The 18524-nt window shown below is 33.9% G+C and overlaps 1 protein-coding gene across 1 annotated transcript in view; it reads right to left on the bottom strand.

Moving 5' to 3' along the window:
• Positions 1-2258: 2258 nt before the first annotated feature.
• Positions 2259-18524, bottom strand: part of CRISPLD1 (cysteine rich secretory protein LCCL domain containing 1) — a gene marked incomplete at both ends in the record, with an annotated part of 37603 nt that continues 21337 nt past the window's right edge. The window contains 11 exons of the mRNA XM_084282965.1: positions 2259-2310; positions 4165-4295; positions 9688-9763; positions 11909-11981; positions 12072-12115; positions 13956-14086; positions 14785-14851; positions 15001-15061; positions 15154-15333; positions 16476-16576; positions 17706-17821. Coding sequence (XP_084139091.1) covers positions 2259-2310; positions 4165-4295; positions 9688-9763; positions 11909-11981; positions 12072-12115; positions 13956-14086; positions 14785-14851; positions 15001-15061; positions 15154-15333; positions 16476-16576; positions 17706-17821 — 1032 coding nt within the window. The remainder of the gene's footprint in view (positions 2311-4164; positions 4296-9687; positions 9764-11908; positions 11982-12071; positions 12116-13955; positions 14087-14784; positions 14852-15000; positions 15062-15153; positions 15334-16475; positions 16577-17705; positions 17822-18524) is intronic.

Below are 18524 nucleotides of genomic sequence, written 5' to 3'. Positions count from 1 at the left end.
CTGTTTTTAACTCATGGTATTGCAAGTCTATCTCAAGATTTTGAGTGACTTGGAATTCTAACACAGTCATAGTCTACTTGTGCTACGTTTTCATTTCTGAACAGCGGTTAATGATAGTACTGCTCAATGTATATAAAACTTCTTACAGTGGCTCTCTTCCCTGTCACCACCTTTAAAAAAAAAAAAAAGGGTTTACACAAAGACTTTTTGTCTCGCTCACCAATTAGACATATATCCCAACCAGAACTTCCAAATTGACCATTAGTCTTATGAGGCAAAGTAGGAATGAGCTTTAAAGTGCTTGCTTCCAATAAATGTAACTAGAAACATTTCACACTATCAACATTTACCAGAAGAGGAAAGAGCTGTATAGAACTGGAAAAAGGTGGCATTTTTTGTTTGTTTGTTTGCTTTTTTACAGTCACTTTCTGACAGAATTGCCCATTAAAATGAGAAAGCAATCTGCTCCCAGATACCCTGGCCAGAACTTGAAAAATGACTGGAAGACTTCATAAAACTCCTAATGTAATTAATAGAAGTTGTGTACCTATGCTGTCTCTACAGCTTTCAAAACTTCAGATTATGTCTGCTGCTTGGTCCTACCACTTGCAACATTTAATTCAGAAAAAAAATAAAACTTTGTGTTTGCTATTTCTAATTCTTGAGGCAGGGTAAACAATTAAATAATAATGTCTGTCAAATATACTCTTATTATGTAAATTAATTTTATTCAAAACAGATTAAAAAACTAACAGAGCTTGCCTAACTACATGAGGTAGTACATGTAGCAAAACAGAAGGCAGAATATAATATTTTGAAATATGAAGAATATGAATCAGTTTACAAGTTGAAAGGAAATAAATTCAACAACAGAAATTAAAAAAATAACAAAAATAAAGTTTAACAGCTTTTCAGTCTTAAAGCACAACACACTTTTCATAGAAAGAAACATAGTATCACCATTACATGTTCTTCATATACCATAATATGGTAAAATTAATGCACAAGGCTGTTCACCATAAATGAATTTTTTTAAATGGTGAAGCAACAAATGACAGTATTGTCAATGGGCTCCATACCACTATACTTCCTGGCCTGCAGGAGTATTTGCCAGGTCATAAGGAGCAAGGTTAGCCTTTGTTACCATTTTCATTTTCTTAAACATTTACCCTCACAATTTTGTATAGTATACGGATACCATGTACATCTTAAGCCCTCAAGCTTACAAATCGTTATATATGTGTACAAATTTATGGTTTTACTGAAACCCAATTTTGGTAAATTGAATGAGTCACATGGTAGAAGTAAAGCACATATGTGTGCAGAACTGCACTGTATATCTGATGAAATTCCTTAATTTCAGGTTACTTGATTTCTCAATATGAAAATTTTCTTTTAGACTCAGATCCTCCAAGGTTATACACGTCTCACTCAATCTCCCATGTCAAGGTAGGTGAATACATGTGAAGGACTGGGTCATAAATGAATTGGGTACTTGAACTAAAGAGCTCACCAGCATCCAATAAATGTTTTATTTAAAATATTTAAGAAATAACAAACATGAATGGACCACTCTCATTGAAATACTTCTTGAGATGAAAACATACTAATACGACCCAGGACTTCTCCATGTTTTCTATTTTATTTTAAAATAGGTATTTGTACTTGTTACGATTAGTGTGAAATTGAAAACAGTCTAGCTCTTCATTTAGGCTTGCATGGCTAATGCTACTGTAAATCATCAAAAAGTTATATAGATATTTATTTCACTTTAAGGCACGATTTATTATACTGAATTATTAGGATGGCTTCTTTTATGTACATTGGAAATAAAAACTCAGGCCTCCCTATGGTATAGTTTTAAGGTTACTGTTAGTGGCATATATAAAGCACCATACAATATCATATTGAAATACCATAATAATATCATAAAGAAAACAGAACATTTATGAGCTTTGAATTAACTGTATAAGAGTAACTGCTAAGAAAATATAGCAATAATTAACACAGGATTCAAAATATTGTTATATATCAATATACATTTTCAACTGAATTTTTCTCCCATGTTTACTTTTACAGATATTTTCATCAAGATATATATGTAATTTAAACTTTTTTTTGGTGGAAAGCAGTATATATATTCTGTACAAGAATGTTACAGCTTTATACAAATTATAGAAATTACAAGAAATGGCCTCTATTATTCTCTTCCAAGTGCTTTGTTTTCACTTGCCTGTTTTACATTTTTCTCGCTAGACTCAAACAACAGCAAATACTCTGAATGCCTTGCTTCCTGGAGGATTCTGTAAACTGAAACACAAAAAACATTCCTGGAGTTATTTTTAAGACTGACACTCCAATGACTTTTCTTTTTGAATTGTTAAATACAGTTCTAGGGTCCTGCAACATTTCCTGTGTCTACTACTCATAACTTTTACTACCTTTTTTTAAATTACCAAACTTTCATATTAATTTTTCTTCAAAGAAAATTATTGAGAGCAAATTGTAACACAAAAATTTCAATAAATCCTAAGTTGATTCTAATTAAAAGAATTAAGCTTTAAATAATAAAGCAAAACTCTTAAAAAAAAGTTTGGGGGAAAAGAGAAAGCATGCATCTTATGTTGGCTATTCTATATAATTCCATATAATTCTATATAATAACTATATTCTGATATAATTTTTAGACCCTGGAGATTACTTGTTCACTGGTTGCACGTATTTCTAAAGAGAATTTATATTTTGCAAATCAAAGGAAATATATTTAAAATATTGATAGCCTTCTGAATGGCTAAATGGCTTTAAAAGAAATAAAAAAAAAAGAGGAGAAATTTGGTAGAGTATGGTTTATTTTATACAACAAAAATATAACATTTCATATTTAATGGTATCATGATTTTCTATTTTGCAAAATATATGAGACCTATTTAAGAAAGGAAAACAGAACAAAAATAAAGAAGAATATGGTGTCTGCACTGGCATTGCAATCTTCATTACAATTTTTCAGCTTCACAGAAAACTTGCATGGAACTGCTCTCCTAAACTCTCCTGACTTTGGCTTCACTGGGATGGTAAAGTACAAATAATGATTAAATTTGCAACATTTTTTTTTTTTCGATTCCTTTTCTTCTCAGTGAGGAGATTTAGGTGGAGAACATAAGTGTCAGTAAGGAACCACTCTTTCTGAAGGAAATGGACATTAATAGGGAAAATGGGGTTATTCATGAAGCAAATGAAAGATGTATTTTAAAAGTTTCTAAATTTACATAAAGGTTTATGAAGTAAAGGGGCATGTCCCCCCTCCAAAAAATAATAAAATAAAAATAAGAAAAAATCCTTTTTCTCCTACATCCAAGTTCTCTAAAGATACTCTTTTAGATTTTTCCCACACAAACTTATTGGTTTTAGAGGTAACATTCTTAGCTTTGCAAGACAGAAAGAGTGGCACAAGGGCTTTTTTTAAGGCCATTTATTTTTCTTCCTATAGAAACTGTAGCATTCTTTAAATAATTACATTTGAACTGCAACATGTAGCCATGTGTTATCATCATAGAGGATGCTAATACACTGAGTATAAGTAAATGAACTTTCACACCACTTCCATGTCTTTCAGAAAAATACTGATATTGAATACTGATATTGATTATACTGAATACAGTAAAACCATTAAAAATAGAAAATAATAAAAAAAAGTGTTTAATGTTTTGTGAATATCATTTATGAACCAGGTTCACTGATTTGATTCTATGTAAATTTGTAATGATCTGTTTATTGCAGATCCTCTCAGACAGAATAGATCACTGACATTAATGTAAACATTCTTTGGTGTTTTGCCAAAGAAACCAGAAGTGATTTTCTTATCAAATATTGTGTTAGTTGCAACTTAAGCAAAAGAATAAACAAGAGGATTTTTTGTTTGTTTGTTTGTTTTTTATAAGAAGCTTTTTAGAGTAAAGATTTACAAGCTTAGAAGAGGCAAGCAGTTCTTGTACCACAGCTTCTCCAAAGTCACTGAAGCTGTTACACAAGCTCTGTAAATAACCCAAGTTGGCCTATTTGTTGGGTTTCTAGCACTGCCCCAGGTACAAAGATACATAATACAATACTTTGTAAACCTTATTGAGGTGAAGGGTAAACAGTAATCTTTGAAAATGGGCTCTGTACCTTTCTGAAAATATCCCATTTTGAAAGGAAGCAATGTACACCTTTCTTTTGTCTACAGGCATAACATCAACATAACCACCTTGGTTGCGGACTACACCAGCATGTACAGCTGCTCGGCAGATACTGGATATCTAAGAAAGAAAGAGGGTAAGTTTAGTTTTCATTCATTCTCTTATTTCAAAATTGTTTAGAAGAAAACAAATAAAGATGCCTAAACTAAATTATAGGAAATGTAGAATAATTACACTCATCACATGACTGATTTTATTAATCTTTACAGTACTTAAATCAGATTCATATGCCAGTTTATAGGAATATACCACTGCCTATTCAATGATCTTCCACAGTGTGATTCAAAAATCATTTATTTCAGCCTATTTCAAGGCTGAAATGAATGTGAACAAGGACCTGTTCACATTCTTGAGCTTTTCAAAATGAAAGGCTTTATCCACCATCACTTCAACAGCAGAGAGGTAGTAAAAACCAAACCAAAATTATTATAGATCAGGAGATTCAGTTTAATCTCCAGCCAGAGTCAAGTACTGGAACAGAAGAACAGCAAAAGCACACTGCAGTTGTATGTTTCTAGGAAGAGATGTCCTCCCTAAAAATTGACTGTAATAATTCTATCTCCAGCTCAAGAATCTCAAACAGCAGTGAAATGTTCAAGGGAACATTAGAATTTCTTACATTGACGTGGGCCAATATTAAAAGCTAATTATATTTAAATTATTATATTGAAATTGTAATATAAGCATCAAACAAAACAAAGAGATCTAAAACAATCCTAAGCTATTATTCCTTAGTTTTACTCAGGCAAAACTCTCTGTGAAATTAACAGCAGTTTCATCTATGTGAAACCTAAAATCTAATGTCTTGTCATGAAAGTGTGTAGCATAAATAATATTTATAGAAGGATAGTTCAATGATAATCTTGAGAATGTTGATTAAAATAATTGATTTAAACTTGTAGAGCTCCACTACTCTTTAAGCATGCAAAAAAACAATTGCCAGAAGTATGAAACTTCTTAGCGTAGAATGTATGTCCCAATCTACTTCAATACCCAGCACTACAAAACATAGCTCCAGCTACAGTGAATGTCCACTTAAAACCAAGTTGTTCTGTGGAAAAAAAGAAAAGCCTTCACTGGAATAGGTCTCTCCTCTCCTCAATCAACCTTAAAAACTAAGCCAATACAAATATCAATAGCTGGTTACACAGACGACTATTTAAACAAGAGTTGCATTTCTTCCAGTTATAATTGGAATAATTCATATCTGTTCCTGTAGCTATTTTGTAATCTCAATGCTATATAAAATCAGGAACTTAAAATAGCAATGGTTTTCCTACTCCTATTTCAACCACAGAAGCTGCTAGTTTTGATGTTATATAGTTTGTCTTTTAATGATACAATATTTCTGAGAATAATGATTTGAACCTGTTTATGCAAAGAATGTTTAGCAAAGACACTTTAGAGTTTTTCTCTTCACCCTGCTGGCAGCTGCTTTTGAACATGCCAGAAGGGATACCATTTATGCTCCTTTGTACTTTAACTCTTCCTCCCTAATCTGCCAGACCTTCATTGTATCCTGAACAGTAGTAGTCACCTTATTTTTAGGATTACAGCATCCTTTATGTACTCATATTATGGGAGTACCTAAAGATAATATTGCTTGTGTACAATGTCTAATATACAGGGATATAAATAGTCCCTACAAATACAGGATTACAGTCTAAGGAAACAAAAGACAAGATTTACAAGCAATTAACTACACTGAAGAACTAGAAGAACTCTAATTGCTAGTACTATAATATTGTAGCAATTTAGTTTTCAATTCACGTTGGAGATATAAAGCAAGCTAGACGTACAATAGAGTAAAATAAAAATCACAGTTTGTCACCTCTGTAATACTACATGTAACACTGCACTTGTTGTATATCACTAGAAAGGACAATACCTGCATAATTACTTTTGAGGGTGGCTAAAATAATGATTTCTTTAATGCTATTTGGAAGTTTCTGATCAAATGCATAAGAAAGTAAAAATAAAACAATGGAGGTAGAATGACAAAAGAGGCCGACTTCTTATTAGAAACTATTTCCAGTATAGGATGGAGTCATTGCTAGAGTTGGTACCACAATTGATTACTGGATGGTTAGGCTAATGTAAAACATTTTAAACCTAAAGGCAAGATGCTTACATGGGATATGTGAAAAAGATGAGGTCAGAAAAATGGGGTTGAAGAGGTCAAATCAAGAGATGATTATCAGATGAAAAATAAATTGATATTCTAATGCTGCTTTACAGATGAGCCTGGAGCCTGGCTCATCTGCTCATAAGGTATCCACAAATGTGCATACCTTATGAATATATGAACAATTAAATGAGTACAAATTCATAAATATGAGTTATATGTATACCGATGAATAAATCCATATAGTTTTATCACATTTTTTTTGAGGAAGTTTTATCTGCTTTGAGCTTTCAGGAACTTTTCATTGGCTTCATCTAAATCAAATCAGATCCCAATATTGATGCCATAACATTTACTACTCAATAATGTTTCATCACCCTGATCACACTTCCCAGAACTGTTAAGGTAAAATTCCTCTTAATTTAAACTGAATAGGATTTCAAATCTCTGTCTATCACAGAATTCAGTATATTATTGATAATTTTACATTAGCAGCCTCATAACACTTTCTGCAAGTGTTCTCAGAGATTTGGGTCTGTTTGTTTAATTTTTGTGAACTCACCCTGAAGGATATATAAGGCAGTATTTTAAGGTAACATAAACATTTCATGCAACATTATACGACCCTGCTTTATTGCTGTGCTGTGAACCCTCTGACATTCATTAGTATTTAACAGGTCATAGAATCTGAATACCAAGCTGCTTAATTATTTTCCTTCTTCAGCTACTCAGCAAAATACCAAATATCTACCACACCATAGCAGTACTCTGCAAACCACAAGCCTTTCTCCCTCAGCCTTGCAGAACTACACAACTACTTAATAGTAGTTTTATATCGTATTTCACTACAGCAGAGAGCTATGAAAGTTTTCGCACAAGAGTTAGGGAAATATTTCCGTATATGGTTATTGAAACAAAACTTCAAAATCCTCAGATGGTATGAGCTGATAAAACTCTATAATTTTTGTAGAGCTACTGCTACTAGAAAGTGGTTGTCTTCAGGAAAATGCTGCCTCCTATGAAAACAGCATGATAAATACATACAATATAAATCTTATACAAACAATCACTGCAATCCCAAAGCTAAAAGAAAAGTAGATTCCACAAAATTGCAATTTGCAATATGCTTGCTATGACAAGTGGGTAAATGAATTCCCTGTATCTGCAGACAAATCTATTAATACATGAAAAGCTGAAAAAGAGGATTTATTTGTTAAATATTCTCTATAATCCTGAAACTAGTTCAGTTATAAGTTAGAATGAACAAAATATAGTCATATTGCTTAGTGAAATTTCCAATAAAAAGTATCTTATCTTTAAAATAATTTAAATGATAGAAACAAAGAAACTGTAGAAAATCACGTAAAGGCAATAGTAGCAATGGGAACATATAAATAGGATGTGTCTGTCTAAATCTTAGCTAGGTGCCCTAGGACCCTTCTGTAGGAAACGGAAAGAAATTGACAGATCTAGTAGGCTATTCATCCCATACTGAAGGAGACACTCATAAAAGGTCAAATGAATTCTGCTTTGCCTATTCATCTCTTTTACCACTACTACTACAAACTGCTATAAACATAACACAGATGTCCAGTTTCATTGTGGAAACTCTCTCAACATAGGAATAATAATAGGAATAATAATAGGTTAATAGGAAGACTCCCATCCCTGTTTTCTTACCTGTATCTACGTCCATTTTTTCCTAAAAGCAGTATGGCTGCACACATCTCTATACAATGGATATGAATAATGAGACAGTATATCTACAATAATTTTAAAGCACAACTCTCCAATACTAATTAAAGTAAGCTGGGACTTTTCTAGCCAAAGCAAATATGAGATTTTCTCCTGTATAAATTAAACAGAAATAGGTCTTCTTTCTCCCACAACATAATCTCTTCTGTCTCCCAGGGAAAATGTGGCTGTTACCATTCACTGCAACCTCAGAACTGGAAGAAAACTGTGTTTGATAAAATTAACTATCATTGAAACTATTTTCACTCCCCTCTTATGCACATTAAGGACCCAGTTGCACAGGCATAGATTAGTGTTGCTTGCTGAACTGCAAGAGCTTCTCATGCACAGACGACAGGAACACAAATTATACAAGCAATCTACTGAACACTAGTTAGTTGCAAAATAATGATGAACAATTGTTTGCATATTGTTTTCACATATTTCGAAGAGGTGGAAAATACTGAAAAACATCCTACCCAACTGGGCACCATACTACTCTGTACGACAGACAGAGTTCCAACATGCAGCTTATTGGTAAAAATTTGAACTGCTCTCTCTTAGTGGCTTCTCCAAAGGGAGACGACAAAGCAGAGAAAAAAAAAAAAAAAAAGGCAAAAAAAATGCAGTATTAGTCTTTCACAATAATATAACTGTGAGATATTTTACTCAAATATATCAAAATCCTTCTTCAAATATTTAGCTATCTAAAATGATCTACAATGATAAGAAATATCCAAAACAATGAGAGTGTTGACATGTATTTTCAGAATAATTTTTGGTTAATTGGAAAGAAGCTTTGTTTACATTAGGGTCTAAAAGGCAAGGGTTTAAATCATGGAATGGCTTGCGTTGGAAGGGACTTTAATGATCATCCAGTTCCAACCCCCCTGCCATAGGCAGGGATGCCACTCACCAAATCAGGTTGGCCAAGGCCCCATCCAGCCTGGCCTTGAACACCTCCAGGGGTGGGGCATCCACATTCTCTTGGCAACCGGTTCCAGTGCCTCACTACCCTTACAGTGAAGAATTTCCTCCTAATCTCTAATCTAAATCTACCCCCTTTTACTTTAAGACTACTCCCTCTTGTCCTATCATTATCTACCCCAGTAAAGAGTCCCTCTTCATCCTTTTCATAAGACCCCTTTAAGTATTGAAAGGCTGCAACAAGGTCTCCCTGAAGCCTTCTCCAGGCTTAACATCTCCAGCTCTCTCAGCCTTTCTTCATGGGAGAGGTGTTCCAGCCCCCTGATCATTGTATTAGATGGCTGATGAGTATACATTGCCAATTCTAAGCAAATCAATGGGAATTTCGATCAAAAATTGAAAACACATATCCAGAAATTGCTGAAGTCTAGAATGAGTTTTTAATAAAAATTCCATATCATCAGCAGCTGAGTACTTAAATGGAAGTCTCCGACAAAACACTTCAGAAAATACTGTTATAGCACATCTTTTTTCTGATAGTAGGTCTAAAAAAACCTGCATGTGGAGGAAAAATTGATATTTACAGGATAGTATTATCTTTACACTATAGCTTGTCATAGGACTTTATATTTCATTATATAATGCAATGAAAATCACATTACTTACATCAGAATAAATTCGTGTTCCAATTACTCGAGCATAGTGTGGATTTGCCTGCATACAGTTGCGAGGACAATACACCCTGAAATATGGAAAATAAAGCACACTCAGGAACAATGATATTAGAGTATTACTATATAACATATTCAACATCAGCATTATTGAGTATCAATCTATTTGATGATGCATACAGACATACATACTGACGCTAAAAGGCTATCAGTTTTTGAGCTTCGGTTACTATTGACTGAAAAGCATTGCTAATGTAACTTGTGGTTCACAATAAAGTGCTTGAAAACATTCTTCAACAGGTCTGGTCTTCTTCCTCCTTTTAGATAAGCAGGTCATTTCTTCATTTAACATATGTGAGGACAGTAGAAAAGCCAGCGTATCATTGTCTGTTTCGACAGCATTCTATCCAAACAGTATAGCTGAATACTTTCTCAGGAGATGCATACATGAATGAAGACCTGGTATGGTGCTGATGAGCTGGCGATTAAAGAAATTTAGCAACTTATCATGAGGGTGAGCACTTATGGATAAAATGGAGAAACTTGGAAAGTAATGAGATTTTAGGGGATCAGAATGCTACTAAAACACAGTCTGCCTTATTCATCTGCATTTTGTTAATCTTTGAGAAAAAACTTTCTGTGTTTCATGAATCCTATAGCGCCAATATATACAGGACAACTATGTGGAAAGATAGTATAGTGTAGTATAGAAGGTAGCAAGCATTGTGTTTGAAAATTATAATATGCTACAAGGATATAGTAAACCTCAGATCTACTCTGAGAGGGTGTTTCATTAAAATTGGGTCATGACTTTATGGCTCTTAAGCCTTCATTCTTGGGGCAGCACTAGGAAATCATCCTTCGCTGGGATACTATCCACACTCTAGTCAATATCTGGCTCGTCACAGCCCTTGGGTCTTATCAGATGGGTCATTGAAACTAGCTGTTGCAGCTGGAAGGGAGAGTTTTTCTCTGAAGGAAGCAAGAAAGAAGCTTTAGAAGACTTGATGATTTATGGTTAAGGCATAAGAAGGAAAAGGTAGCTTCTACAATCAGTGCCATGATTAGCGCTGATGATTAGCGCTTGTAGTTCCTGAGACTACATTTTCAGAATTATGTTAAGGACATGCACAGAATCTTGAATGGATCATTGCTGTTCAGAAGGTTCTTAAACTGATGTTATCAGAATTAATCGGTCATTTTAATGCTATTTTTATTTTTCTTTTTTCTTAAAGACAGACTGTATTTTTCTCCTAATAAAGCTTATTTCATTTATTTATTTTATTTATTTATTTTATTTATTTTTCAATTAAGAAAAAAATAAAGAAGGGAGAAGTATGAGATTTTATCCATCCATTCCTGCATTCCACTCCTTTTCTTGCTTCTCCACATCTTCCAGCTAGAAAGCTAGGAGTCACAGCCAAACACCAAACAAGTCCACGGACCCAAGTGCTACATGAAGCAATGTTTTCCTAGCAGTTCTGGCTTTGTGCTTGCTTCCTGTATTGGCGGTAGGATTGCTATGAAAGTACTCCTGTGGATACCTCCAGCTTAGCTTGCGGTAAATCATGCTACAGAGTATTTACCTTTGACTCATCTATGGTTTTCAGAACTGTTACAGATCTACTTCCTCAAAATATTGAGGCATAGGCTTCTTTCAATAAGTGAAAACATAAGCTTCAAAGAAATGGCACATTTCTTTGACTGAAAGCAGTTAACTGACTTGCAGACCATACCTGACCTTAACAATATATACTTCAATCATTTTGCAAATATATTTGCTCACTCCAAAATTCCCAAACAATTTGATAACTTCTATGACAAATATTTTTATCAGTTCCTTTTATTGTATCTGTTTTACAGGTGAATAAATTGAAATAACATGTATTTTGCTCTAGGTGCCTAGATTTAATAGTGGAAAATTAAAAGGAAAAATGGATCTTTCCTCACAGTGTTTAGACTAACAAAATCTTCACTAAGATATAACAAGAGAGCAAAGAAATATCAGGAGCTTCTCCTTGTGAAAAGAGCCTGCAGATTATCTTTCACTTACCTGGCCTTCTATTTACACCAAAGACAAATATATTAGTGAAACATTTATGACTTCACTTTTACAGCTTCTACTGTCACCTTTGTCAATGACAATTACAGATAATTATTATCTGACAGAAAATATGGGAGCACTTTGTAATAATAAAAGATTCAAAGAATTTTACCTTGGACAGTGTGAGGCTGGTTTTTGAAAAGGACACAATTGTTCTACTGTTGTTTCACATGTGATAGCTTGAACTGAATAAAGTAAAACAGAAACCAATTAATGTGTGCTATTTAGAAAACTGTAATTCGAAGTAACTGAGTTTATAAGAAATAAATACTAACCTGTTACTTTAGAGACTGTGAAGGAATTGGCAGATTGGTATTTTCTAAACGAGAAATAATAGAAATAGTCAATAAATAACATCTTTTAATGCTTTATGTCTTTTATGTCGTTTTAGCTAGTCAATTTTTTATTAGTAAATATAGAAGAAAATTCTCCTTCATTAAGGAGACAACGTCTCCTTCACTTATTCCTCACTTATGTCTTCTTAATGAAGAATTATGTACTATTGTGCTACACAGAAGCAGAAGTTTGCTGAAACGTTGAAGAGAAGGTATAGGCTTGGTCCTTTATTTATGTATTATGTACTATGTATTTATGTAATATGTATTTAATCCATAAGGCCTCTAACACATTTTTTTCTAGCAACTCAATCACAAAACCAAAACCAAATTAGACATTACTGTTCAGCTATGATACAATTATTATCTGTGCCCACAGTAAACAAAAATGAGTTTGGATATCTCACTCCTGTGTTCTGATACTCAGAAGATAGTGCGAAACACGCTCTGTAGAACAGACACTCGTATGGTTTTGTCTCAGATGGCATAGAAATACACAGATTTCAAGTGATGGGAAATCAATTCCTTTACTTTGAAAAAATTCTGTAGTTTAATTACCACTACTTTTGTAAGAAAGTTGACTCCTAATCCTTCAGTATCTATTTGCTTATCTCTTTGTCTCGAAAAGATTTTAAAAAGAGATAATTGCATCTTCATTTTAAGAAGGGGTAATTTAAACCACAATCAAATAATCTGATGACCCAAAGAAACACATTAATTAATTGACAATTAATTAATTATTTAATCAATTAATATCAATGCCTGAAACAGTGCTTTCTAGGTAACCAAATTCTAGGCCTCTGAATTTAGCCTACCTAGCCAGTGTTTCCTTCTATTCTGAATTACGTAAATCTGTTGACAAGAGAAATTATGACAGGTTTTACAGCATGTGAAATCAGTTTGCACAGAACAGAGAGACACAGAGACACAGCAGAAACTAAATACATCATTCAATATAATTCTGTTTTCTTTCAATACGGTATTACTCATACCCTCTTGCATGTACGCTACTATTACACATACACTAACATACAGCAATGTACAACTCTCCAGAATACATTAAGATATAGTGAAGTGTAGTTTGCAGATATTATTAGTATCTTAGATTCCAGCATACTTTAGTTATTAATGGATATTTATACATGGTAGCAGTCAAGCTGAGAGACTCTGCTTTTATGTACTTCTTTTCTGGTTTTGCTTTCAGCATGTCAGTGTGTATTTGGATCTATTTTCACATACCAGTCTCTGGATAAGCACCTGAACACTGTAGTACAAAGTCCAAATTAATTTTCCACAGCATGCAGTATTATTCTATTATTGGCCAATGCAGAAATTGAGCAAAGTTTTGTGCAAAATATCATAAGTCTATTATGGAATTGTAATGAAACTATCAAAAATGTAAGTAGAGAGGTATTTTTGCTTGGTTCATATTGTTTCTTTGCACAGTACAAGAGGGTCACTTCCAAACACAAACTTCAGCGATTTTGCCTTGTTAGCTGTCATACATTATTGTGTACATGGGCCAACACTGGTTGTATTACCAGCTTTGTAATAATAAATATAGTAAATGTAAAAACATTTAAAATAATCTAGTTTAGCGTCAGTGTGTACTACTTTTTTACAATAAATCATTTACAAACAAATTATTATTGTGCCACTTTTCTGTACACCATTAAACACTGGCTAAAATTTAATAGTGGATACAATACCTGTATTTCCACATGTCCTTTTATGATAAAAGTATGAACAAAATATTATTACTGCAATATATTTTGCATGAAATAACAAATCCTTTCCATATATTTTAATTTTAAGGAAACTTACCCAATTGACTGAACACCATTTCTATAAGATTTGATAAAGTAATTTTTCCTTCCTTGCCTAGTGACATCAACCCAACCACCTTCATTGTCTAGGATGCCATAATGTATGGCAGCTTTACAAATACTGGATTGCTGAAAAACAATGTGAAAAGCAGTTCCATGTCAGACAAAACCACTATTTTCCATTGTAACTTAATATGAAAAATTCAGTTTTTAATTGCAATGTATCATTAAAAACTTGGTAGATAGTCTATTAGGTTTGATGTTGACTATTTAGGTGTTATTTCAAATAAAGAGAAATCCCTTTGCCTTAATTCAGAGATAAAATACACTCATTTACAGTATGCTTGTTCACAGTAGCTGCTTTTTTCCTATACTGTTATACAGTTCTACATGGTAAATTATGCTAGGCATTAAACTTAAACAAGTAGAACTGTCTTACTGAAACAATTCATATGAGTGCATTCACAAATTGTTGTATTTGTCCTTCAGTTGCACCTTAACATCTGGACATGTAAATTTTATTTCTGTGCATGTATAAGGCACATGAAGTACATATAGACAATACACGCAGAATAGCAGATGTAAACTTAGTTTGATGTTATCTTAAATAAAAGCTTACATCAAATGTTTATGGTCTTCAAAATCAAACAATCAGAGAATAGTTTGGGTTGGAAGGGTCCTTAAAGATCATCTAATTCCAACCCCCCTGCCATCCATTCTTAATACAATTTTAATCCATTCTTAATACAATTTTAATTAACATTCTAATGGAAAATACATCTCATTAAACATTCTATTTGTACAAAATCTGATTTTAAAATGTTTACCATTTCATAATGTACACTTCCAATAACCTTGGCTTTGCTATCCAAACAGCCAGCAGGACATTCATACCTAAGAAAATAAAACACAATTTGGCCTTAGATCCTGGGATTACAAAAAGGGGAAATGTTCCAGGTCACACACAAATAGGGCCTTTCCTAATAATAATAATAATCTATAATAAAACTATAGCGTAATGACAATTGTAAAATTTACCTTACCTATTGCAAGTTGTTCCTTTGCACTGGTCTCTTAGACGTACTTCACATGAAACAATCTGAGCTAAAACAAGCAAAAAGCCATTTCACTAGAATGAATTTCATGCTACATAGTTAAAATTTGTTAACTACTTGAAAATTAGGTAAATTCCTTACACATTTGCAGTGTGCTTATTACTTCATTTTTCTCACTGTCATCGCTGCCTGTAGAGCCTGAAGGTGAATGAGTTCTTGGTCGGCTTTGTGCCGTTGCATCCTGGGCTTTGGATCGTTGCCGTTCAATCTCATTGGTTTCCTCTTCTGGTTCATGGGGAGAATAAGGCCTTTCTGAATCCTCTGTTTCAGAAAATGATCAAAGAAGATTTCTCAGATGAAATAACTCAGTGTTTGTGGAACACAACCCCCTTATCATGTTTTGGTAACATGGCTTTGTTTTCATAAAATGGAGGTTGAATGTAAGTAGGAAAGCAAGGAAAACTTCCCATTGTTTCATACAAGAGATCAAGCTTCATAATACAACTCAATTGTCTTTCTGGTTCTGAAAAATGCTAGAATTTCTCTAGCAGGAGAAATTTCTCTAGTAGGAAAATGCTCCTAATGCTCCTTTTTTAGTATCTTTCTTTATGCCATCAGGAAACTAATAGGTTAAAGGTGATATTCTTATTAGATGTTGAAAGAGTTCTACCAGGTTCATAGATAGCTTGCAATTAAGAATCCAATTTGGTAAAAAAAAAAAAAAAAAAAAAAAAAAAAAAAAAAAAAAAAAAAAAAAAGCTGAAAATGAGGCCCTTTTACTGATACATAATGTTATTGATTTTGAAATACTCATCAGTAACCTACATTTCTTACTTAAACAAGAAACATAAGGAATGTACTTGGAAACACTGGTGGTTTCTTTTTCTTACATATGAATAGGTGAGTAACTTTCAGAAGTTATTAACAGGAACAGCTAGGTTACATGCATACGGAGTAAACAAAAAGAAATAGCAATTTCATAATATTTTATGTTCAATGCTCTAAAATACTAATAACATTTTGAAAATTGTGAGGAGTTAATCGACTTAGCTGTCATTTCATTTAATTATTAATGTCTTCTTTTCTTGTTCTTGATTTTTCTTACAGTAATGCATATGGCTATGTCACTGAGCTACTCTTTCCCTTTAAACAAATCACTGCATAACTTTCACTATAATTTACAGAAAGACCAATAAATAACATACAGCTAAAGTCTATATCTTTGTGTACTAAAAGACTTCAGTCAGGACTTAAATTAGCAGGAATTCAGTATAATCCAATCCCTTTTGTGACACTCAGCCGCATACATCACATAGTACATGATCTCATTTATCACAGTAAAGTAGGTCCCTATCCCATGTTTGGGTACACGCATAATATAATCTATTTCACTATGTTAAAGCATAATGAGGAAAGAAAGCAAAAGGTTACATTCCAATTATAACTGTTGAAATAGCACATACCTCTGTAACAAAGATTTTCTCTGCAGCCTCCTCCGAAACTAGGGGGACATGCAGAACAGGGTCGGCCAGGTTTATATGGAGCATGACCCCACCAGTTACCCCTTTAAGTAAAAAGAAAAAAATAATTAGAAAAACATGCTATAATGAATAATGCATTAATATTAAACATCATTAAACTGGGAAATGGTTGGCAACCTGCTGCAGCACTTGGATGTACGTGGAGAAGGACTTGGGAGTATTGGTGGATAGTCGGCTGAATATGAGCCAGCAGTGTGCTCAGGTGGCCAAGAAGGCCAACAGCATCCTGGCTTGCATAAGAAACAGTGTGGCCAGCAGGGCTAGGGAAGTGATTATCCCCCTGTACTCGGCTCTGGTGAGGCCGTACCTCAAGTACTGTGTTCAGTTTTGGGCCCCTCGCTACAAGAAGGACATCGAGGTGCTTGAGCGAGTCCAGAGAAGGGCGATGGAGCTGGTGAGGAGTATGGAGAACAAGTCCTACAAGGAGCAGCTGAGGGAGCTGGGCTTGTTCAGCCTGGAGAAGAGGAGGCTCAGGGGCGACCTTATCGCTCTTTAAAAATACATTAAAGGAAGAGGTAGAGAAGTGGGGGTTGGTCTATTCTCCCACGTACCTGGTGACAGGACAAGGGGGAATGCGCTAAAGTTGTGCCAGGGGTGTTTTAGGTTGGGTATTAGGAGGAACTTCTTTACTGAGAGGGTTGTGAAGCATTGGAATGGGCTGCCCAGGATAGTGGTGGAGTCACCATCCCTGGAGGTCTTTAAAAGACGTTTAGATGTTGAACTTAGCAATATGGTTTAGTGGAGGACTTGTTAGTGTTAGGTCAGAGGTTGGACTCGATGATCTTGAGGTCTCTTCCAACCTAGACAATTCTGTGATTCTGTGAATATCCTATAGGATGTTAACCATTTACTTACATTCTTTAAGGTCACAATGGGGAGATACATTTCTTTTACAGATCATCATCACAATACAATGAAGATCTCTCTGATGTTGTATGCTAAAACACAGGCCACAAAACTGAAGTCCTACAAAATCACGAGTATTTGTGCAGCCACGGCTGCCTTGGGAACAAAGCTCTACTTTGTAAAAAAGTACAAAGAAAAATAGAAAACTCAACTAATTTCCTTTTATATTATTTCCTGGATCATCATAAAGTATTACCCTTACCACCCCCTGCCCCCCAAGATATTTATGGGTGTCAGCCAACTTACTTAGGAGAATAATTGCATACAAGATAGACTGCTTTTGGCCAAATCTGTCCCCAGATGTTCATGTTATGACACAAATTAATTGCACAACCTATTCTGCTACTTGTTGCCCAAACAACCTATGGAAAAGGAAAGAGAAATGCATGTAAAAACCAAAACTAATTGACATGAAACAAAAATTATCTCCAAACTTCAACATACAGAACTCAAAACAGAAGCAATGCTATATTAATTGTCCTCTATTATAAAAGTCTTAGCAATCTAATTAAAACAGAGAAAAGTCCACTTGGTTCTATCCTTATTAGAAAGAAAAGCTTTACATTGATACAAGAGATACGACTCTCATTTTAAAATACATATATATATATATATATATATGTATGAATGCTCTAAACATGTGTTGGCAAATGAAATGAAATGAAATGAAATGGCAGCAAATGTATACAACACATTATCTGAAGAAATGGTTCTTGGAATTAAAAAGAATAGAAAACATTGCATTACAAGATGTCACGTTCCTGTGTTCTCATTGTGTCCAAAGTTCTCACTAAAATTTAAGAATCCAAAAGGATCTCGATTGCTTAGACTGACAGAATAGGCACTTGTCAGCAGTGAGAGAATGTGACATAAAGCTATTCACAAAACAACTCACACATCAAAAAGATTCAAGTCACAGATTTTAAATAAACATGCTTTTATGTCATTGCAATCTAATGTGGCCGTGCTCCTTTATTCATCCATTGAGACAATTTTAATCGCAGATCTCAAAATAATCTGAAAGATAAAGGTGGGGATCTTCAAAGTAGACAAATACAATAGGTG

Source organism: Netta rufina, assembly GCF_964035555.1.
Source record: "Netta rufina genome assembly, chromosome: 2".
Taxonomy (NCBI): Eukaryota; Metazoa; Chordata; class Aves; order Anseriformes; family Anatidae; genus Netta; species Netta rufina.
The sequence above is the reverse complement of the archived record's forward strand: the minus strand, read 5'-3'. Positions and strand labels throughout refer to the sequence as shown.